The 19520-nt window shown below is 41.8% G+C and overlaps 1 protein-coding gene and 1 pseudogene across 1 annotated transcript; both read left to right on the forward strand.

Moving 5' to 3' along the window:
- The first annotated feature begins 76 nt into the window (after positions 1–76).
- Positions 77–1720, forward strand: vkorc1 (vitamin K epoxide reductase complex, subunit 1). The gene is made up of 4 exons (XM_020924233.2): positions 77–306; positions 387–578; positions 829–938; positions 1083–1720. Exons 2-4 carry the CDS (start codon positions 391–393, stop codon positions 1292–1294), a joined length of 510 nt encoding a protein of 169 aa, XP_020779892.1. The 5' UTR covers positions 77–306; positions 387–390; the 3' UTR covers positions 1295–1720.
- Positions 1721–17451: 15731 nt separating this feature from the next.
- Positions 17452–17569, forward strand: LOC129407953 (5S ribosomal RNA; annotated as a pseudogene).
- Positions 17570–19520: the final 1951 nt, after the last annotated feature.

A 19520-nucleotide genomic window follows, 5' to 3' on the forward strand; every position in this document is an offset into this window, starting at 1 on the left:
TTTTTTTTTTTACTACTGAGTACCATTTAACTACATCGCTTATTATCATTGGAACCAAAACAAAAACTAATTGAATAAACCATCGATTCCAAACCGTGGACATTGGGATGCAATGTCTAGAATCTCATGCACAGATTAAAGTCCACAGCATATGGTTCACAGTGTACCAGTGGCGCAACATCTGTACTGGCCATAGTATGGTACTAGCCCACCAATCAGGGACACGAACAAAACGCCCAGACCAATCAAAAGTGACTAAACAATTCTTAGCACCCCTGTGAGACTTTGGACACGTTAACGAAAACGGTGGGTGTGCAGGGTTCCATTTCAGTAGATCTTAATCTAGTTGGATTTTATATTTTTATATAAAGTACTTTTTGTTGTAGAAATATGGCTGCAGCTGATGCTCAAAGGCTTCCTACGTGGGAGAGAAAAGCGCGTATAATACTTTGCTTTTTGGGGTTCGTTTTGTCCATCTATGCTCTTCACGTCGAACTGTCCAGGGAAAGTAATCCAGACTATAGGGCAATGTGTGATTTAGGGCAGTATGTGAGCTGCTCCAAAGTTTTTACTTCCAGGTAAGTTAAATGTTGATGAAAAAGGTATAATATATTTTATTTTTTAGTTTTAAGTTGTTCTTTTGTATGCATATATGCAACTGATTCACACGCACACACATATGCATATACAGCTGATTCACACGCACACGCATAGGCCTATACACAGCCCAGCACAAAACATTACAAGTATTTCATCTAACGTAACATTTTAAATTTACAATTTTGAATGTATGTAGTTTTTGCAAATGCATTTCTGTTGTATTTTCAGATGGGGACGTGGATTTGGATTGGTTCAGATCTTTGTGGGACAAGAGAGCCCTTTGAACCAGCCTAACAGTGTGCTTGGCATCATATTCTACTCTTTACAGCTGGGACTGGGTTAGTCTGTCATTCTGCTAATTACAATGTAGTGGTCGAAGCAAAACTGCCTCTGTAGGCAACAGCCAAAGTGTGGTGACACAGCCATCAATTTTTGAATGTCAAATTTGTAGCCTAATATTGTTTTTGTTTTGTTTCTTCCAGGTTTGTCATTATCTCAGAGAGCTGCAGTCTTCTTGGTCTTGGCCTCTTGGGTGTCTGTGGTGGTGTCTCTCTATTTAGCATCTATTCTAGTCTTTGTTCTGGGGGATTTCTGCATGGTTTGTGTGTCAACTTATGCTGTAAACTTTGCATTGCTCTTCATTAATTTAAAGAGAAGGAGAGCACTGAACGAAATGAAGGAGAAAGCTGAATAAAGTATGTGACTTCTACAATGCCACCATATTCATTTAAATTTTACAAAGACTGAGATTCAACAATATGGGGCCTTACGTCCCTACTAGAATGTGCCAAAGTCTCTACTATTGTGAGAATAAACTATTTTAGATAATATGTAGGTAACATTGCTGAAAAGATTAAGCATTACCCAGAAATGGCACATTACTTTGAGAGTTGAAAGCTATGATTTATAGTTTTACCAGTAGATGGCGCCAAGCACAAAGTGTTATTTTATGAGCAGCCTCATTGACGTATACGACCTCTCCAAGTTTAGCAATTAATTAAACAGTTTACATTAAACTCCTCAAAATTAGGTACTTTGATGCTTTGACCAATGAAGTAACGATAGTAGACCTATCCTTTTTGTAAATCCAATTTGGGTTGTAATTTACATGTACATTGTAGTGGGATAGATGTAAAAGTGTAAAAGGGATATGTGATTTTAATTTTGATAATATATTAAAATCTAATTTGTTTATTAATTTTATTCAATATTTGTTCATTATTAACCTTGACATGTTGCTGTCCTAACCACACAAATTCTACATAAAAATACTTCGAAGTTTAACTCAATTTACAAGTGAAATTTATATACATTTCACCTATAAATTGAGTTATGTGACAGGAGTGGGGGTGGGTAGATTAGTGTTCAGTAATAATCAAAGTGTTGAATAGTGTAGGCTAGATCACTGGCCTGATAGAGCGGTAAAAACTGTGACCCCCTGTCATCCAGTACACTGGCACCTATGCGTTCATATAGGCTTGACTCCACTCTGTCCCCTTGTGGCCAAGCCAAATATAGGTTGCCCTGTGCTCCGACATAAACAGTGACCCAAATAAACCCCAACCCAAACAAAACAAGAATGCCTCCTACACACTGGCCCCAATTGTGTAACTGCACAATTCACCCAGAGAAGAGCCATAACCTCATGCTCTCCAAGGGGTCACATAGACCCGAAGAAATTAATTTTTTTTCCCGCTCTCTTGGGGCGGGTCAATCAGACCCAAAAATTTATTTTCACGCCCTCGCCAGGCACTCTCCTGGGAAGAGCGTGAGGGTTAAGTGCAGTCCCCCATGTGTAAGGCTTTACTCTTCTTAACAGGGCTTATTGGAGAACAAAGATAGATATGGGCTTTGCCAACTGTCCATTCTTAGTTTTCAGCTGCATGGATCACACTAGTCCCTTCTTATCTGGGTAAGTTCTCAAAACTCTTGCCAAAATCCAGGAGCCATAAGGAACAGTGTGATCCATGACAATGACGATGTCACAGGCTATATAATTTTCTTGGAGCACTTTTTTCTTTGATGCTGCAGAGGTAAATACTGTCTTGTCTATCTCTTCCAGAACAGGTCTGAGAGATACTGCACCTGTCTCCAACATTTTTTGATGCAGTTGTCATTTTCCTGAAAGGCACCAGGCCAGAGTAGAACGGGCTTCCCTTTGAACAGCAGAATGTGATTTGAGGTAAGGGCCTCAAAGTCAATCGCATCCTGTGAGACTCTTGTTATGGGCCAGTCATTGAGGATGGCTTCCAGTTCACATGGTGTGGTATTCAGATTTTCGTCATTTAGGGTTTGCTGTTGTAAGATTAAGAAGAGCACCTTCTGATGAGGTGCTCTCACATGCCTCCATGGTGGGATGCAGCAGGTGAGTTGAAACCCCAGTTGATTTCCTTTGACACTAGGGCCTGGTGGATCTTTTTGTGGTCTTCAGCTGCCAAAGACTTCATTTGACACACAAAACCTCGGTGACAGATAAAGCGTCTAATGACACTGATACAGGAGTCAGTTGAATGAATGTGCCATCTCAAAATGTATAGCTCGGCTGGTCATACAGGTAAAAATTACCCTGTATCTCTTCACCATCACTCTGCCTCTCCTGATCTCAATAGGCCCAAAATAGTCCACTCCTACATTCATGAAAGGTGGCAGATCTGGACAAATTCATTCGTCCAGCCTGTCTGCCATTTTCTGCTTTGTGGGCTGTCCTCTGTAGTGTCTGCAAACAACACATTCAGAGATAATTTTTCGGCATGCTGAGTTAGCATTAATGATCTAGTACTTCTGTCTTAGGACTGAAAGCATATGATTTCGTCCTGCATGTCCTAGCTGCTGATGTATGTGCCACAAGATGGCATTAGAAACATGCTGTCCTTTAGAGAGAATAACAGGATGCATCTGCTCTTTGGGTAAGGCTGAACGACTGAGTCTTCCACCCACTCTCAGTAAACAGTCCTGAAGCTCAGGGTCAAGCCTATAGATGTCACTCTTGCTCTTAATGGATGCTCCACTCTGCAACTCAGATTTCTTCTCTGAATTTTGCAGGCTATGATCGATGATAGCAGCTTCTGCTCTGGAGAAATCGCTCACTGACAGCATTTACTTAAGTATAGCAGCTCTGGCCTTCTTCAATTCCTTCTCTATATCAATAGAAGTTGTAAAAGGCTCAGACATGACAAGAGAAGATAGCAGTTCTTTCCTTTTTCTGCTTAAGCCCAACAGGATGTTTTTGACCTTTAGGAACACTTTAGGACACTGAGGTCTTTATCTTGGTCCAGCTTGAAAAATAGAAAACACCAGCCTGGAGGTCGGGTCTACCATTTAAGTGTCAATTCTGTTCACCAAAACATCCCTTTTCACCTCTGGGTCTTCAGGTGAAACGAGCTGGGGTGCAAAGAGTTGTGGCCACTCCTATTCAGGCCTTTTGAGGAAGTCTAGGCCATTTATCCACCTGTGACAGGCCATGAAGCTGTCTTCTGTTAAACCTCTGGAGGCTTTGTCTGCTGGATTGGACTTTGGACCATTACATCTCCACTGAGCAACGTCTGTCATTGATAGCAGCCACTCTATTCGCCACGAAGGTGTAAAATTGTTTGGAGTTGTTATTGATATATCTCAGCACTGTTATTGGCCAAAAACATGAATCAGCTGAAGTGATAGCTCCTTTTTTATCATCCTATCCACCCTGGTGGCCAGAACAGTGGGTGAGTTCGAGAAGGTGAACTGTGGTCTGCTTCAGTGGCGCCACTCTGTCCTTTCCCAGCATGAAGGCCAGGTGCACCTTCCCACTTTCATCCTGCTGCCTCAAGTATGACACTGTCCCATATCCAAGAGCACTGCCATCTGCAAAATGGTGGAGCTGAGCTACTCAGGGTCTTCAAAGGTACTGGGCTTTAGGGGTGTGCAAAAATATTGAAATATCGATATATTTTATCGCTTAATGTGATGATACAGTATCAATATCATGAGCTGCTGTACCGATATATTTCACCAAGAGTATTTTTTTTAATGTATTTTACTACATTATTTTGTTACAGAGCTACAGTTTTGTTGCTTGTTTAGTGTTTGGATGATTAAAATGGTTGAGTTTCATTTTAACTTTGCATAACAAGTGGTTTAACAAAGACTTTTAGTATCACAGTCATGATTTAGCCATTATTTTTAATGAACTGTATCGAATCAATTTGAAATATATCATGTTGTCTTGAAAGTGCACTGTATCGAGATGTATCGAATTGTGGTCTATGTATCAAGGTATGTATCATATCGGGAACTTCTTAATGATACCCAGACCTACTGGGCTTGATGCAGTGCCTCAATTTGAACTCCTCCACATTCTGAAGATCCTGTACCCATAGTGTCCAGCACTGAGACATTGACTGGGGAATGGGATTGTCCCAGGATAGATTGTGCCTACACATTTCCTGCTTCAAGAGTGAATGGAGACAGGAAGGCTAATGGGTCAAAGATGGAGCTGACCATGGAAAGAATGCCACATTTGGTGGTGTGAGGTTTTAGTTCCACAGCAACCTGAAAGGTGAATGAATTGCTCTCTGAACACCAACTCAGGCCCAGGGCTTTCTCCACAAACAAAATGAATCGATCAAGGTGAAGCTCTCTGGTTGGCCTTCAGCATTTTTCTTCTGGGATGAATGCCAGCACCAACCGACTATTACCGGTCCACTTCAGCAGCTGAAATCCTCCCTTTAAGCACAAGTCAGTAAGGTCTGCCACACTGCCTCTTGCTCCATGGCCACGGTCTTCAGACAGTCATCCACATAAAAATTGCAGTAAATTGTATTGATTGCCTATTTGCTGAAGCTGTTCATATGGTCTGCAGCAGCTTTTCTCAGAGCATAATTGGCACAGCTTGGGGAGGAGACTGCTCCAAAAATGTGCACAGTCATACAGTGATCCACTGGACTGGCTGAGGTGTCTCCACATTGCCACCACAAAAAGCGAATATAGTCCACCTCCTTCTCTGACAACTTCACCTGATGCATCATGGCCTATATGTCAGTCATCAGAGCAACCTTCTGCACACCAAAGAGAGAAATGGTGAGTTCCGGCCCCTGTATAAGATGGCTATTCAATGAGGTGTCTTTATAGATTGCTCCATAGTCAAAAATCCCACTGCAATGTCCTTTTCCTTTTCAGATACCGTACAGCTCCATCTTTTGGTTCCAGTTGGTCATGAGGCACCACCTTTGTCAGCAAGGTCTGTAATAAATGACCCTCAGTCCTTCTTAATATCCTTGTTTCTTTCAAATTTCCTTTTGATGCTCTGAATGCGCTGCTCCACAATACACCGGTTATTGAGCATATGGATAACATCCTTATTAAAACGTAAGTCCCACACAATAATATCCTTGTTGAATACGCACTGAATTTTAGAGAGAGTACACAGCAAAAACTGGAGAGTTAAAATTTCAGGGTAAAATATTTCAGTTGTTTTTAACACATAATGTTATTTTAACTATTTGACAGTTAAATGGGAGTTAGAGTTGGGGTTATATGCCAGAGTTGATATGGTTGAAGTTAATTCAACTTCCTCTAGTGTTAATTCAACTTCCCCTAGTGTTAATTCAACTTCTGCTAGTGTTATTTCAACTTCCCCGAGTGTTAACTTGGCACCGCCCACCCACCACTTCAAATTCCCGCCACAGAAGACCAGTTTGAACCAGTTTGAACCAGACAGACACAGTGGATTTTTCACTTTTACATGCAGCTCTTTTTGGTAAGTACAATTTGATTTAAACTATATAGACAATTTTTTTTTCACTAATTATAATTATAACTGTATAGGTTGAATTCCTTGTCTTAGAAATTGCTATCAGATGTAACTATAACCCATGGTTGTTAGGATTTGTTTTTTGTTCTCTCCCCCTCCCCCTTTTGTTGCAGAGCTTGAGTGTGGCAGGGGGCGTGGCTGGCTTCTTCCCGAGAAGATGAGACACACCTGCAATCAATTCCTTCATCAGCCTCTGTATTTAGCCCTGGTCTTCTCACCACCACTTTGCCAGATAATTCCGTCCTGTTCGGTGTCTCCGTGGTTGTCTGCCGTTGCCTCTGGAGAAGTCGGCCAGCTCCCTGCCTCCTCAGCCTGCCTTCCGTTTGTAAAATCAACTATTTAAAACTTGACTGAGTCCTGGCTCTGCTTTGAGGTCCCTCTTGCCAAACCTTAACAGAATTATCTGGCCACAATGGACCCCGCAGAAGTCGAACGGCTCAAACAAGCACTTACCTTTCAAGGAGGTCGTGTGGGACAGCAAGAAGAAAGGCTAAAGGAGATTATGGACTCCCTGCAAACTCTCACTACCGGTGTGTCTCAGCTCAGCAGCCATCTTGATCAAGTTGCTTCTCACCTTTTGGCTCAAGCTTCAGTTCCAGCCCACACCAGCTCCAGCTCCACCTCCACCTGGTCCTGCATTTCCAGAGTCCCATTTTGCCCAGTCCCGTGAACCATTCATCCCAACACCTGCCAGGTATTCTGGAGAATTAGGGAAATGTAGGCAATTTTTACATCAATGTATGCTAGTTTTCGACCAACAACCTCTAACCTATGCTACTGATAAAGCTTTCATAATGAGTTTACTTTCTGGTAAAGCTTCAGCCTGGGCAGTGGATTTAGCTAGTAGCTCTGGTACCATTTGTAACTCATTACATACTTTTACTGCCAAAATGCGTAAGGTTTTTGATCATCCCCTTCAAAGTAAAGAAGCCAGTAACAGGCTTCTATCCCTACACCAAGGTTCTGACTCTGTTTCCTCTTCCTCCATTGACTTTCGTATCTTGGCCGCAGAATGTGGGTGGGAAGAGAAAGCTTTGCAAGGGGTGTTCTTCCGAGGTTTAAGTGAGGAGATTCAAGATGAACTAGCTGCCCGTGATGAAACCTCCTCTTTGGAGGAACTGATTTCTCTAGCCATCCGTTTAGATAACAGTCTCAGGGAAAGGCATAGGGAGAGAGCAGCAAGGCAAAATTTTCCTCTTACCCACTCCAGAGCTTCCCAACAGCCGGCTCCCTCCTCTCTTTCCTCATGTGTCTACACCTGCAGTTCCAGCTTCCTCCACCTCCTCCAACACTGAGGAACCCATGCAAGGGGGGAGATTGGGACTAACCCCTGAGGAACGTCAGCGCCGTCTCAGCCAGAACCTCTGTCTGTACTGTGGCCAGGCTGGACACATTCTGGTCCATTGTTTGGCTCGTCTAAAAGGGGCAGGTTCATCAGTCCCCGGAGGGGCGCTGGTGAGCCACACACCCACAGACCCCTTCTCCAAATGAATTCAGCTCAAAGGTACTGTCACATGGTCTCAGACCTCTTTCCCTCTCCAAGCCCTGGTGGATTCCGGTGCCGACGACAACTTTATTGATTCTGCATTTGTTTCCCATTGCAACATTCCTATAGACCCTTTACCTGAGCCCAAGAAAGTTTTCGCCCTTGATGGAAAGCTACTAGCCTCTGTTACTCATCAAACTGTCCCTGTGTCACTGCTGCTCTCTGGTAACCACTGCAAGACTATTTCTCTCTACATAGTCTCCTCACCCTCCTCTCCCTTAGTCTTAAGTCTCCCTTGGCTTAAGCTCCACAATCCCCACATAGACTGGTCCACTTTGTCCATAGTTAATTGGAGCATTTTCTGTCACTCTCACTGTCTTCACTCTGCCTTGCCCACTACTCAGACTGTGTTAACTCCTCCCAAACCAGTCAATCTCACACTTGTCCCCACTGAATACCATGACCTCCAGGAGATTTTTTCCAAGGACCGAGCTTTGTGACTTCCCCCACACAGGCCATATGATTGCAGCATTGATCTAATACCTGGTGCCCCTCTACCTACCAGTAAGCTCTTTCACCTCTCTAAGCCAGAAAGAGAAGCTATGGAGGAATACATTTCAAGCTCGTTGACTGCTGGTTTAACCCTCTTCGTCTCCGGTGGGAACAGGATTCTTCTTCGTAGATAAGAAAGACAAATCTTTAAGACCATGTATTGACTACAGGGGCCTGAATGACATAACTGTTAAAAACAAGTATCCCCTGCCTCTCAGACTCTGCCTTCAGCTCCCTCCGTGAGGCCACTATTTTCACAAAGTTGGACTTCCGTAATGCCTACCATTTTGCCTGCTACCTGTATTGTTGGAGCAGCCCGCTGGGAGGTGGAGAAAGTGGTCCAGGAGGCCCAGGTGAGTGACCCCACGTCTGAGGGATGTCCATGGGGTTGCCTATTTGTTCCTCCATCTGCTAGGTCGGTGGTGCTTCAGTGGGGTCATGCATCCAAGGTCTCCTGCCATCCTGGGTTCCAGCTTGTCCTCAGGGTATCATCCACAAACCAATGGCCAGACGGAGCGGGCCAATCAAGACTTGGAGTCTGCTCTTCATTGTGTCACTGCACGCCACCCTGCTTCCTGGTCCACCCACCTCCCTTGGATTGAATACGCCCATAACTCCTTAGACAGCTCAGCCACTGGAATGTCTCCTTTCATGGCAGCCAATGGGTTTCAGCCTCCTGTTCCCTACCCAGGAGAGAGATGTTGCAGTACCTTCCATTCAGCAACACCTTCGGCGAGCCTGGCATGTCTGGCAGGAGGTCCGTGCTGCACTATGCCGTACGGCCACTCGTAACCAGAGGCTTGCTGATTGCCATCGGTCTCCTGCTCCTGACTATGTGCCTGGCCAAAAAGTTTGGCTCTCAACCCGTGACTTACCTCTTCAGACTGAGTCCCGCAAACTGGCACCCAGGTATATTGGTCCTTTTGTCATTGAGCGCATAATCAGTCCCACCGTTGTTAAACTGAAGCTGCCCCCGTCTTTAAATGTCCACCCTGCCTTTCATGTGTCTCTCCTTAAACCCGTTTCCACGAGTCCCCTGAGCCCTTCAGCCGAACCCCCTCCACCCCCCCGGATTGTTGACAACCATCCTGCCTTCACTGTTCGGCATTTGCTGGATGTCCGGAGACGGGGCCGCGGCTTCCAGTATCTGGTGGACCGTGAGGGGTACGGTCCTGAGGAGCGATCGTGGGTCTCCCGCTCCTTATTCTGGACCCCCAGCTACTCACCGACTTCTATACTCTCCATCTGGACAAGCCTGGTAGGACGCCAGGAGGCGTCCCTTGAGGGGGGGACTGTTAGGATTTGGTTTTTTTTTTTGTTCTCTCCCCCTCCCCCTTTTGTTGCAGAGCTTGAGTGTGGCAGGGGGCGTGGCTGGCTTGTTCCGGAGAAGATGAGACACACCTGCAATCAATTCCTTCATCAGCCTCTGTATTTAGCCCTGGTCTTCTCACCACCACTTTGCCAGATAATTCCGTCCTGTTTGGTGTCTCCGTGGTTGTCTGCAGTTGCCTCTGGAGAAGTCGGCCAGCTCCCTGCTTCCTCAGCCTGCCTTCCGTTTGTAAAATAAACTGTTTAAAACTTGACTGAGTCCTGGCTCTGCTTTGAGGTCCCTCTTGCCAAACCTTAACAATGGTCTTTTAGCTCTTTGCTTATGTCAAGGACAGTATTCTATCCTGCATATTTTAAGTAAGCTTTTAAATTTTTATTCGCTAAATTGGTATGTCTGTCTGGTGTATGTTGTAGCTCTCTATAACATATGTTTCTCTTTTTGACAGATAATAGAAGCAGCTTTAAAAGAAAAAGCTGGTGGTGAAGAAGTGCTAAAGGAATACCAAACAGAAATCCTAAGTCATACTACAAGAAGGAAGTTGGTTAATATACTGGTTTCTCACATGATTCAACACCATGGGTATGTTTCTATGTTTGTTCACAAAATTTAATAAAGTATTCTTAACGTCTCTAATAAGTTGAATTCCTGTTTCAGTAACTTCCCCTCTAAGGCCACCTGGGAACAGTCTGCCCTTGGGATTGTGATGGCGTTTCCTTCTCTCAAAGATCCATATGCCAAGAAAGGCTATGTAAGAATGATTTTGCTTTCCAAGCAATGTAAATTGTGTTAACATTCAACATTAAGTTGTATGGCATCCTTTTTACATTTAGGAGCACCTCCATGATGCTGCAAGTGGATCAGGATACATCTCATGGCGGCTGAAGATGGTCCAAAGGCGGATAAAGGCAAGTAACTCCACAGCCACCGGACAGTCCTGTTGACTTATCTCAAGGAGGCTCAACACATCAGGACTGTTCAGGTCGAACAACAGCTGGACGGTGATGCCAAGAGTCTTCGATAATGATTTGTACATAATTTCATCTTTTACAGTGTTTTAAAGAAAATAAAGACTTTACATGCACTGAATGTGTTTTTTACAATGTACCTTAATTTACACTTCAGTGTGTAGTTACAACTCTCCAAGATGTTAAATTAACTCAAATTAAGTGTAAAAATAAAACACCTCTGTATTTAGCTAAATCAGGATAACCCTACAAAGTGTTAACCCTTTACTCTAAAAAAGTAAATTTAACTCTTGATTTGGGGGTTAAACGGTAACTTTTGTCCAGTGTTACTTAATATTTCCAAGTGTTAAATTAACTCTAGAACAGATTGGACTCATACTCTGAGAAAATGTTAAAATTAACTCGGTCAATTTTAACACCACTTTTTGCTGTGTAGAGTCCTGGTCTCCGGCCCCAGTACAAGCACCAGCTTGGTGAGACACAAGTGCACTGCTCACCAGCGTTTTAGATGGTTTGCCTTCATACTGTCTGCTGTCTGAATGCAGAATAGTGGTGTTTAGAGACTGAATTTATCATAGGTAAGCCAGCGTCTGCGCTCCCTGCTAATGTGCCAAAATTGAGGCAACCAAAACACACTCCCTTTTAATTTGAGGATTTCAATTTTCTCCTTATGAGACAGCCTCTCGAGCTTTAGATACTTAAGCACAGAATAGGGTTGTTCACAGCACAAACAGGCTTCTGATAGATGCTTAGTCTGTGCAGGTGGAGATGTGGCACCCCCTCAGTCACTGTGATAGATGTTGCGAAACTGCTGCCTTTAAAGCTACTCCTTTGTTGGATTTTACTCTTGTGTGCAAGATGGAGAGAGTTATCAGAAATGTCTCCAAACAGAGGATGAGTCAGGATGGTGTTCAAGAAAGTTCATATCTGTATAGGTGGCTCTGAAGTCTTTCCACGTCTGTATCTCAAAAGCTGTGCCATTTCTCACGCAGTTTGTAGGGCCACTTCATGATCAATTGCCTCATATGTAAAGATACATTCAGCTCCTCAATATAATGTATCTCAGACATGGCATTGCAACATCCTCCTAACAGAGTGAAATTCTCCAATTCTTGAATGTCCTCAGGTTTTATGACTGGCCAGTTAAACACTTTCTCCATATGTGTTGTAACAACCTTGTACTAATTTCCAAAATGCTCCATTAAAAGCTCCTTGGCCCTTTGATAACCCAACTGTCATGGTATATTCATGCAGCTCACCGGCTCTCTTGGGTGCCCTCAGGTATATTGTTTCAAGAAGCATAAACAATCCTGATAGCTGCTAGTCTTCTCCTCTACACAGTGCTCAAATGCCCTCATGAAGGAAGAGCAATGCAATGGATTGCCATCAAAAACTGGAATGTCTCACTGTGGCAGAATTGGCAGAATTTCATTCTGCCTTTGCATGATGGTGCAGATGGCGTTATCCGGAACAATAGGAGCTTATAAAAAGCCCTGTACAGATAACGTTGACTGATACTGATAGTTTAAATGATGTGAAATTGATAAATTTGTGAAGATACGATGTTCTCTGACTAATCTGACAAACCAATGTTGTAGCTACATAGCAGCTTAATCGCTCATGTAAATGTAATAAACACACAAAAATCACTGATTTAACTTTAGTTTTCTACAATCCACATTTCTAAGTAGTCAAAAGCATTTGGGATTGTTTCTCTTCAATCTACTCTCTCTCTGTCTCATTAATACACTATTTAATGCAAATTATTTTTTTTCAATCATAATGAGACTCATTTAATCATTTAAGTTAAACCAAATAATGAAAAAATAAATAAATAAATATAAAAATAATAATGTTGGTTCTAGCCCGTTTAGCTACAGAAATCAGTCAGTCTGGAGTTTTGTAAATCTGGTAAAAGGCGCAGTTTACCTTCTATCTTTGATAATGTGTTTATTCCAGTACACAACAGTAATCCACAATCTTTGTAATTCCACATATGACCCACACCATTAGTTTCTATGGGAGTTCTCAGCCATAAACACTGCCAGTATGGGATTTGGAGGTGCATGCCAGGACTCCCGGCACTCCCTCCTCTGTACGTGTTGACTATTTTTAAATAGAAAGTTAAATAGAAAGTGTTATGTTGATATAGTGTAGAAGTTAAGTTGCCTGGATTTTCTTTATGGGTGACATGAGTTTGAGGCCCATGTACCTTCTTGCTTATATTTTTAGAATCTGTTTATCATAGTCAATAAAGGACATCAGACAATTTATAGGCATATGTGCAACATATGCCTATAAATTATAACCGCGGTTGGCGCTGTTACAACAAATTCTTAACAAATTCATCATTTGTGTACTACTTGCTAACATGTGTTGTGTTACAGAGCCAAGCACTCTATGGTGAGTGCGAATGTAAAGGAGTGGCAGGAAGTGGCTGATTTGGAATAAGAATTGCTGTTGGAAAATGACACATGGGACTTGTTGGAGTTACCAAAGGATCACAAAATAATAGGATCAAAGTGGGTGTTTAAAGTCAATCATCATTCATCGTTCATTTCAGTTAGTACATTGTTATCTTTTGCTGTGCAGAACAACCTTTATGTGCACCAAATGGATACTGTAACTGCATTTATAAATCAACATCTACATGTAGCAACCAGAAGATTACACAAAACAAGGAAAAAACATCTGGTGTGCAAACTGAAAAAGTCAATCTATGGACTTAAACAATTAACTCACTATTGGAGCAAAGTTTTCACAGGGTGTATGAAGGACATTGCCTTTACACAGAGTACATCAGATCAGTGTGTGTTGGTACAGGTCAGGCAATAGAAATATTGGCTGTGTATGGTGATCACCTGATTTTGATTACAGTCAACTGAGAGTATGGACAACCTTAAAGAAGCTCTGAAGAAAAGATACAAAATGAAGGACACGGGTGAGCAGTCCTACATCCTGGGCATCTTTGTTGTTCAAGACAAACACAAAGAATGCCTTTTTCTTTATCAGAAAAATATACATTTTACAAAATATGTAATGGACAGTGCCAAATCAATGGCAACACCAGGTGGCACAAATGTCAAGTTAAAAAAGAAAGGTGATGTCAGCAAGTGTAAAGAGGCTGAGTGCCTATCAGTTCATGGTAAGAAGCTGCTACACAACCAGACATTACACAAGCTTTTCAAAAGACCCTGTGATACTTGAATGGGACACAAAACCTTGCACTTAAGTACAAGTGGAACCTTAATTCCCAGATGCAGACTGGGCCAGTGATCAGGATGATTGGTGTTTGACTACAGGAAACATCTTTCTACTTGCTGGAGGAGCAGTAAGTAAGCCAAGCTGCACAGGAAGGAACTCAGCTGACACAACAACTAACTGAACTCGGAATGGAGACCATACCAACTGTGATCCTGGAGGATAATCAAGGAGCCATTGCAATATCAAAGAATCCAGTTGACTGAGCTGAGAATAAGCTTCAGGATGTTCTGGATGAGTGACAAGCTGCACCTATATGTTAGATCACTGTTGTTGGCAGTTGGTACTAGCTAATACTCTATATTTATACTTTCCTGTACAATATAAAAGAGTACTGTTTACTCAGGTCCCAGTGCAGAGATAAACCATTCATTAGACCCTGAAACATGATGGTTTGATTACTCTCATGAGATGTACCATGTTGCTGATGTTTTAATGACAATTTCAGTAATCGCATAATAATCCAGAAGTACATAATGATCTGATTTTTGTGAATGCATACGTAGCCAGTGTACTATATATAGTATTATGAGTTTATGTTGTATGTCACATACATGAAAAATAGAATTTGTAATAAACATACAGGATAATGACTTCTTCTATTATATTGCACAGTAGATTTAAATGTATGGGGTCAATAATATGTCACCATGTTGTATTGGACTGCACTTATATCACAAACAAACCTTCTGTTAATAAATCAATATAACATAACTAGGGCCCGACCGATTTGGGTTTTGTTGTGGCCGATATGAAACCAATAAAATGGGAGTTGGAGCTGCCGATAGCCAATATAATCGCCGATATATTTAGTGATGTTAAAATTCACTGTAAATCTTGAATTGTTTAAAAAAACTTAGGTTTGGCTCTAGTGGATTTTAAATTGGGTTTATTTAGGAAGCATTTATTGTTATTCTGACTCTTTACGTCATATTTACAGACAGTAGGTCAGCCTAATGGCATTTTTGCATCACATTCTAGCTACTAGTAATGGGTATTCCAGTTCTTTTTAGAGAACCAGCTCTTTTGGCTTGGCTCACCAAAAGCAGCCGGCTCTTTCGGCTCCCAAGTGGCAAGAACTGAACCAGGACTGAGTGTCAGGACTCAGTTTCTATCTCTCTCCATCTCTCGAGCCCACGATTAGTCCTGGTTTATTTATTTTATGCTAAACTACAGCCAAACATGCACATTTTTCTATCCTACACACACACATATTTCTGAAAGTTTCGTTTTGAGCCGCTGCCGCTGTCAAACTACTACGAGTTTGCACGCGACGAGAAGAGAAGAGAAAACAAGTGAAAGAAAGAAAACACAGCTCCCAATAAGGAGCAGGCTCCTGTCGTTTGCTTCAAAGAGCCCGCTCTATGAGCCAATTCGTTCGCGACCGACCCATACCTCCTAGCTAGTAAAGAAACTAGCGCTATTAGCCTTTAGCCGTAAATACATGCACGCCGTGGTAATTATATGTGCAAATGTCATAATTCACACCTCTATTCACAGCTCATTTACATGTCAATGCAGGTCCAGTAACAAATATATGGCCAATATAGACACTGTACAATAGACAAATAGAAGACAAAAAAGCCTGTTTATGTGTGGGAGCTACAGCAGCTAATCGCTAACCAAAACTAGCTTCAAAGTCAACATAAACTGAGGTTTTAATTATTGGTTGAAGCTCAGAGAGAGAGGCTCAAAGCTAAGCTCCAAACCTACTCACTGAACCCCAGTGAGAGGGTGAAAAGTTTAGGAGTTACTCTTGATAGTGAGCTTAGCTTTGAGCCACACATCAGGTTAATCACTAAATCTGGTTTTTATCATCTAAAAAATATTGCCAGAGTCAGACCTTTTCTCTCTCAAGCCAGTGCAGAGATTTTAATACATGCTTTTATCACAAACCGTGTTGATTACTGTAATGCTCTCCTTTCTGGTCTTCCAAAGAAAACCACAGCTCCACTACAGCTCCACTACAGCTCCTCCAAAACTCTGCAGCACGGCTGCTGACGAGGACCAGGAAGAGAGAGCACATCACCCCAGTGCTGAAGTCTCTGCACTGGCTTCATGTGAGCTTCAGGATAGATTTTAAAGTTCTTTTATTGGTTTATAAAGCTCTTAATGGTCTTAGTCCTATTTATTTATCTGATCTGCTTTTATCATATGAGCCCTCTCGGACTCTCAGGTCCTCAGGTAGTCGTCTTTTAACTGTCCCAAGAGTTCAAACTAAAACCCACTGTGAGGCGTCTTTTAGCTTTTATGGCCCCTGTTTGTGGAACAGTCTACCTGAGGATCTGAGGTCCGCTGCGAGTGCTCATATTTTTAAAAGTAAACTTAAAACATATCTTTTTAATTGAGCTTTTAACTGAAACTTTTACCTTTTAGTTTTTATGTTTCTGTTTAAATTGTCGTATATATGCATGTGAAGCACTGTGTGCTACATTTCAAATGTATGAAAAGTGCTATACAAATAAAGTTTGACTGATTGATTGATATTTCCAACACTCACACAGGGTCCTCCTCACATCACAAGTCTGCACTAATAAATGTCCTTTTATCCAGACTCAAACAGATTGTCCATAAAAAAAATATAATGTAAGTGTTACACTTGGATCTATGTCTGTGGGTGTAAACAAGCGCACGTGAGTGACCTGACTTGAGTGATGTGTATTCAGGGACAGTACGGACACACACACCAACAAAGACTTATCAGCAAACATATCAGCAGATAGCTGATATGTCTCCAGGTGCCCATATCGATCGATTATATCGGCCAACCGATATATCGGCTGGGCTCTAATTATAACATAACAATACACACACCAACTTCCTCATTCATCTTGATAGTTTATAAGGCCCAAGTGCCAGAAACTGTTGAAGGGCCTATTAGTATCACAAAGTGATGCTCCTAGTGGCTGGGAAGTGGAATGACGCAACATAACTCGCCTGTGGTGACCAGGGACCATTGTGACCCTCATGTGAGTGCGCAAGCGCTCATCATTCGCCACAAGCCCATGGTGATGTGGGTAATCTCGAGAGCTTTCAAAAATATTATAATATGCTTTTCCCATGTTAACGGATATATTGTTTTTGCTAAAAACATTATTATCTTTATATTTAGGCTGGGAAGGAGGCCCCGAGAAAGACCCAGGACACGCTGAAGGGACTACGTTTTTCGGCTGGCCTGGGAACGCCACCTGGTCCCCTCCGGAGGAGCTAGGGGAAGTGTCTGGGTGAAGGAAGTCTGGGAGTCCCTGCTTAGATCACTGCCCCAGTGAGCCAACCCCGGATAAATGCAAGAAAATGAATGTATGGATTATATTTAGGCCCGAGCCCCTAAGCCCATAAAATATATACTGCATGCATGATTATAAAGAAATGGCGAGACTGCGCCACCTGGAAAACTCAAAATACAATGCACCTATGGGTGATGTCTTGATGTCAACTTTGCTGTAGAGCCATGAAATTTGGCACACACAGTCGTGGCCATACTGGCTTGTCAAAGCCTGATCCCGTCAGATCTCAGAAGCCAAGCAAGGCCGGGCCTGGATAGTACTTGGATGGGAGACCACTGAGAAAATCAGGTGCCACAGGGGTGCACCAGTGGCAAAAACTGTCATTGTGTCCTTAGACAAGACACTTCACCCACATTGTCTATTATGAAAGTGGTGTGTGCATGAATGATGGTAATGGTTGGAGGGGCTGATGGTGCAGATTGGCAGCCTTGCTTCCGTGAGTCTGCCCCAGGGCAGCTGTGGCTACAGTAGTGTTGAGTGAATGAATAATGAATTGTAAAGTGCTTTGGATATCTTGAAAGGTGCTATATAAATGCAATGGTTAATTAATGCTTAGATGAGAGTAGTTCACAGAGAAATATGTAATTATATCTTACAGGTCCAGATGCAGATGTTCACCTGCCATGTAAAATATGCAGATTTCATTACAGCAGACCACTATCTTCTGTGTTGCAAGAGATGAGGATTTCATCGTGAAAAGCCTAGATACAATAAGCAAGTTCTAGGCTGGATATATATACCCACCTCTGACAGGACCAACTTCTCAACTCTGTCATAGTTGAACACCACACTTGATGGCATTTTTAATAAGGCAGCACAAACATGTACAATTTTATCAGTTGGTGCAACCTCTTTGTTTTCCATTTCATCCCGCAGGGACTTCACAAACTGGACAGGAAGTGGGCCATCAAGAATATGGAACCTGTTCTTCAGTGCACCAATGATGCACTGGAAGTAAAACTACATAGATGAAACCATATACTTGTATTCTTAGTATTTGTACAGGAGGATGGGTATTGTGCAGTGTGTGTAAGTGAAGGGGGGGTCAGAAGGGTGGTGGATGGATGGTGGAGAGGAATGTTGTGTGTGGTGTGTGTGGAGAGATGTATGACAGATCCACGGGGTAGTGGAGGATGTATGAAGTGCTGAAAGTTAGGTGCGTGTGTGTGTGTTTGTGTGCACAGTGCATTGTGTTGATGATGTGTTGATGAGTAAAGGTGTGCAAAGTAGTGTGTATTTAAATGAAAATGTGTTAACGTGATGATCTTAAAGTGAACTGATAATTACAATTACAGGTGGTTTCATACCAAGAAAAACAGGCATTTAGGGTTGCCTCTCCACAGATCTGACCTATTACTTTGTCTTGTTTTGGTCTCCATGAAGATGGAAAGGTTTAAGACATACTATGAAACATTCCAAAAAAAGCTATAACATCATGGAGACTTCAGCTTTGTCTGAAATTTGAAGTTAGTGGCATTTTTTGTTTTCATGTAGCATCAGATAAGAAAAACAAGTCAGCTATAAAATCAGCATATTTTTCATACTTAAAAACAAAAAAAAAAAAAAATAAATCTATTCCTGCTCTAACCAAAAATATCAAATTTATAAAAATCCTCAAAATCTTCTTGTTGTTGAAGTTGAAGCTTCATAGGACTACGTATAAAAATGTTCCCCTTTATATCTGACTTCAATTTTCTGGAAGATATCTCAATTTTAAAGATCATTTTTTTCACTTCATGTGAAATTCAAATTTTTAAACTGGCATTTAAAGGTTTAAAGATTTAAAAAAAAAAAAAAAAAAAAAAAAAAAAAAGGTATTTTTGAGCAGAGCTAGATCAGGGATAGATCTTTGGATTTTGTCAAAACAGTACGATAAAATATTAATCTATGATGACAGCTATTTTTGTAAGTGCACATGTATGTCCTTAGGGTCCATAGGACATTTTTTCTGAATGATCAAACAAAACAAACAAACAAAAAAAGATAAAAGAAAAAATTAGGGGAGACTCAAAGCTTAAATTGAAAGTTTGATTTCCTAAGACAGGTCACATACTATAACGTTACTGAAATGAAAGAAAATGTTGGATTTATCTGTTTGGTGATCAAGTCAATAATCATGAATAAATCATGATCAAAAAAGTAAATATCTAATTCCTACTTTGCCTAAAATCACCAGGCATTCTGTAGAATGGTATGCTTATATCTATGAAGATGACTGATGAGGTGTGACTTAACTTCCTTGTAAATGATG

This window comes from Boleophthalmus pectinirostris, unplaced genomic scaffold, assembly GCF_026225935.1.
Source record: "Boleophthalmus pectinirostris isolate CB_2022bp ecotype Guang Dong unplaced genomic scaffold, ASM2622593v1 HiC_scaffold_14, whole genome shotgun sequence".
In the NCBI taxonomy this organism is placed as follows: Eukaryota; Metazoa; Chordata; class Actinopteri; order Gobiiformes; family Gobiidae; genus Boleophthalmus; species Boleophthalmus pectinirostris.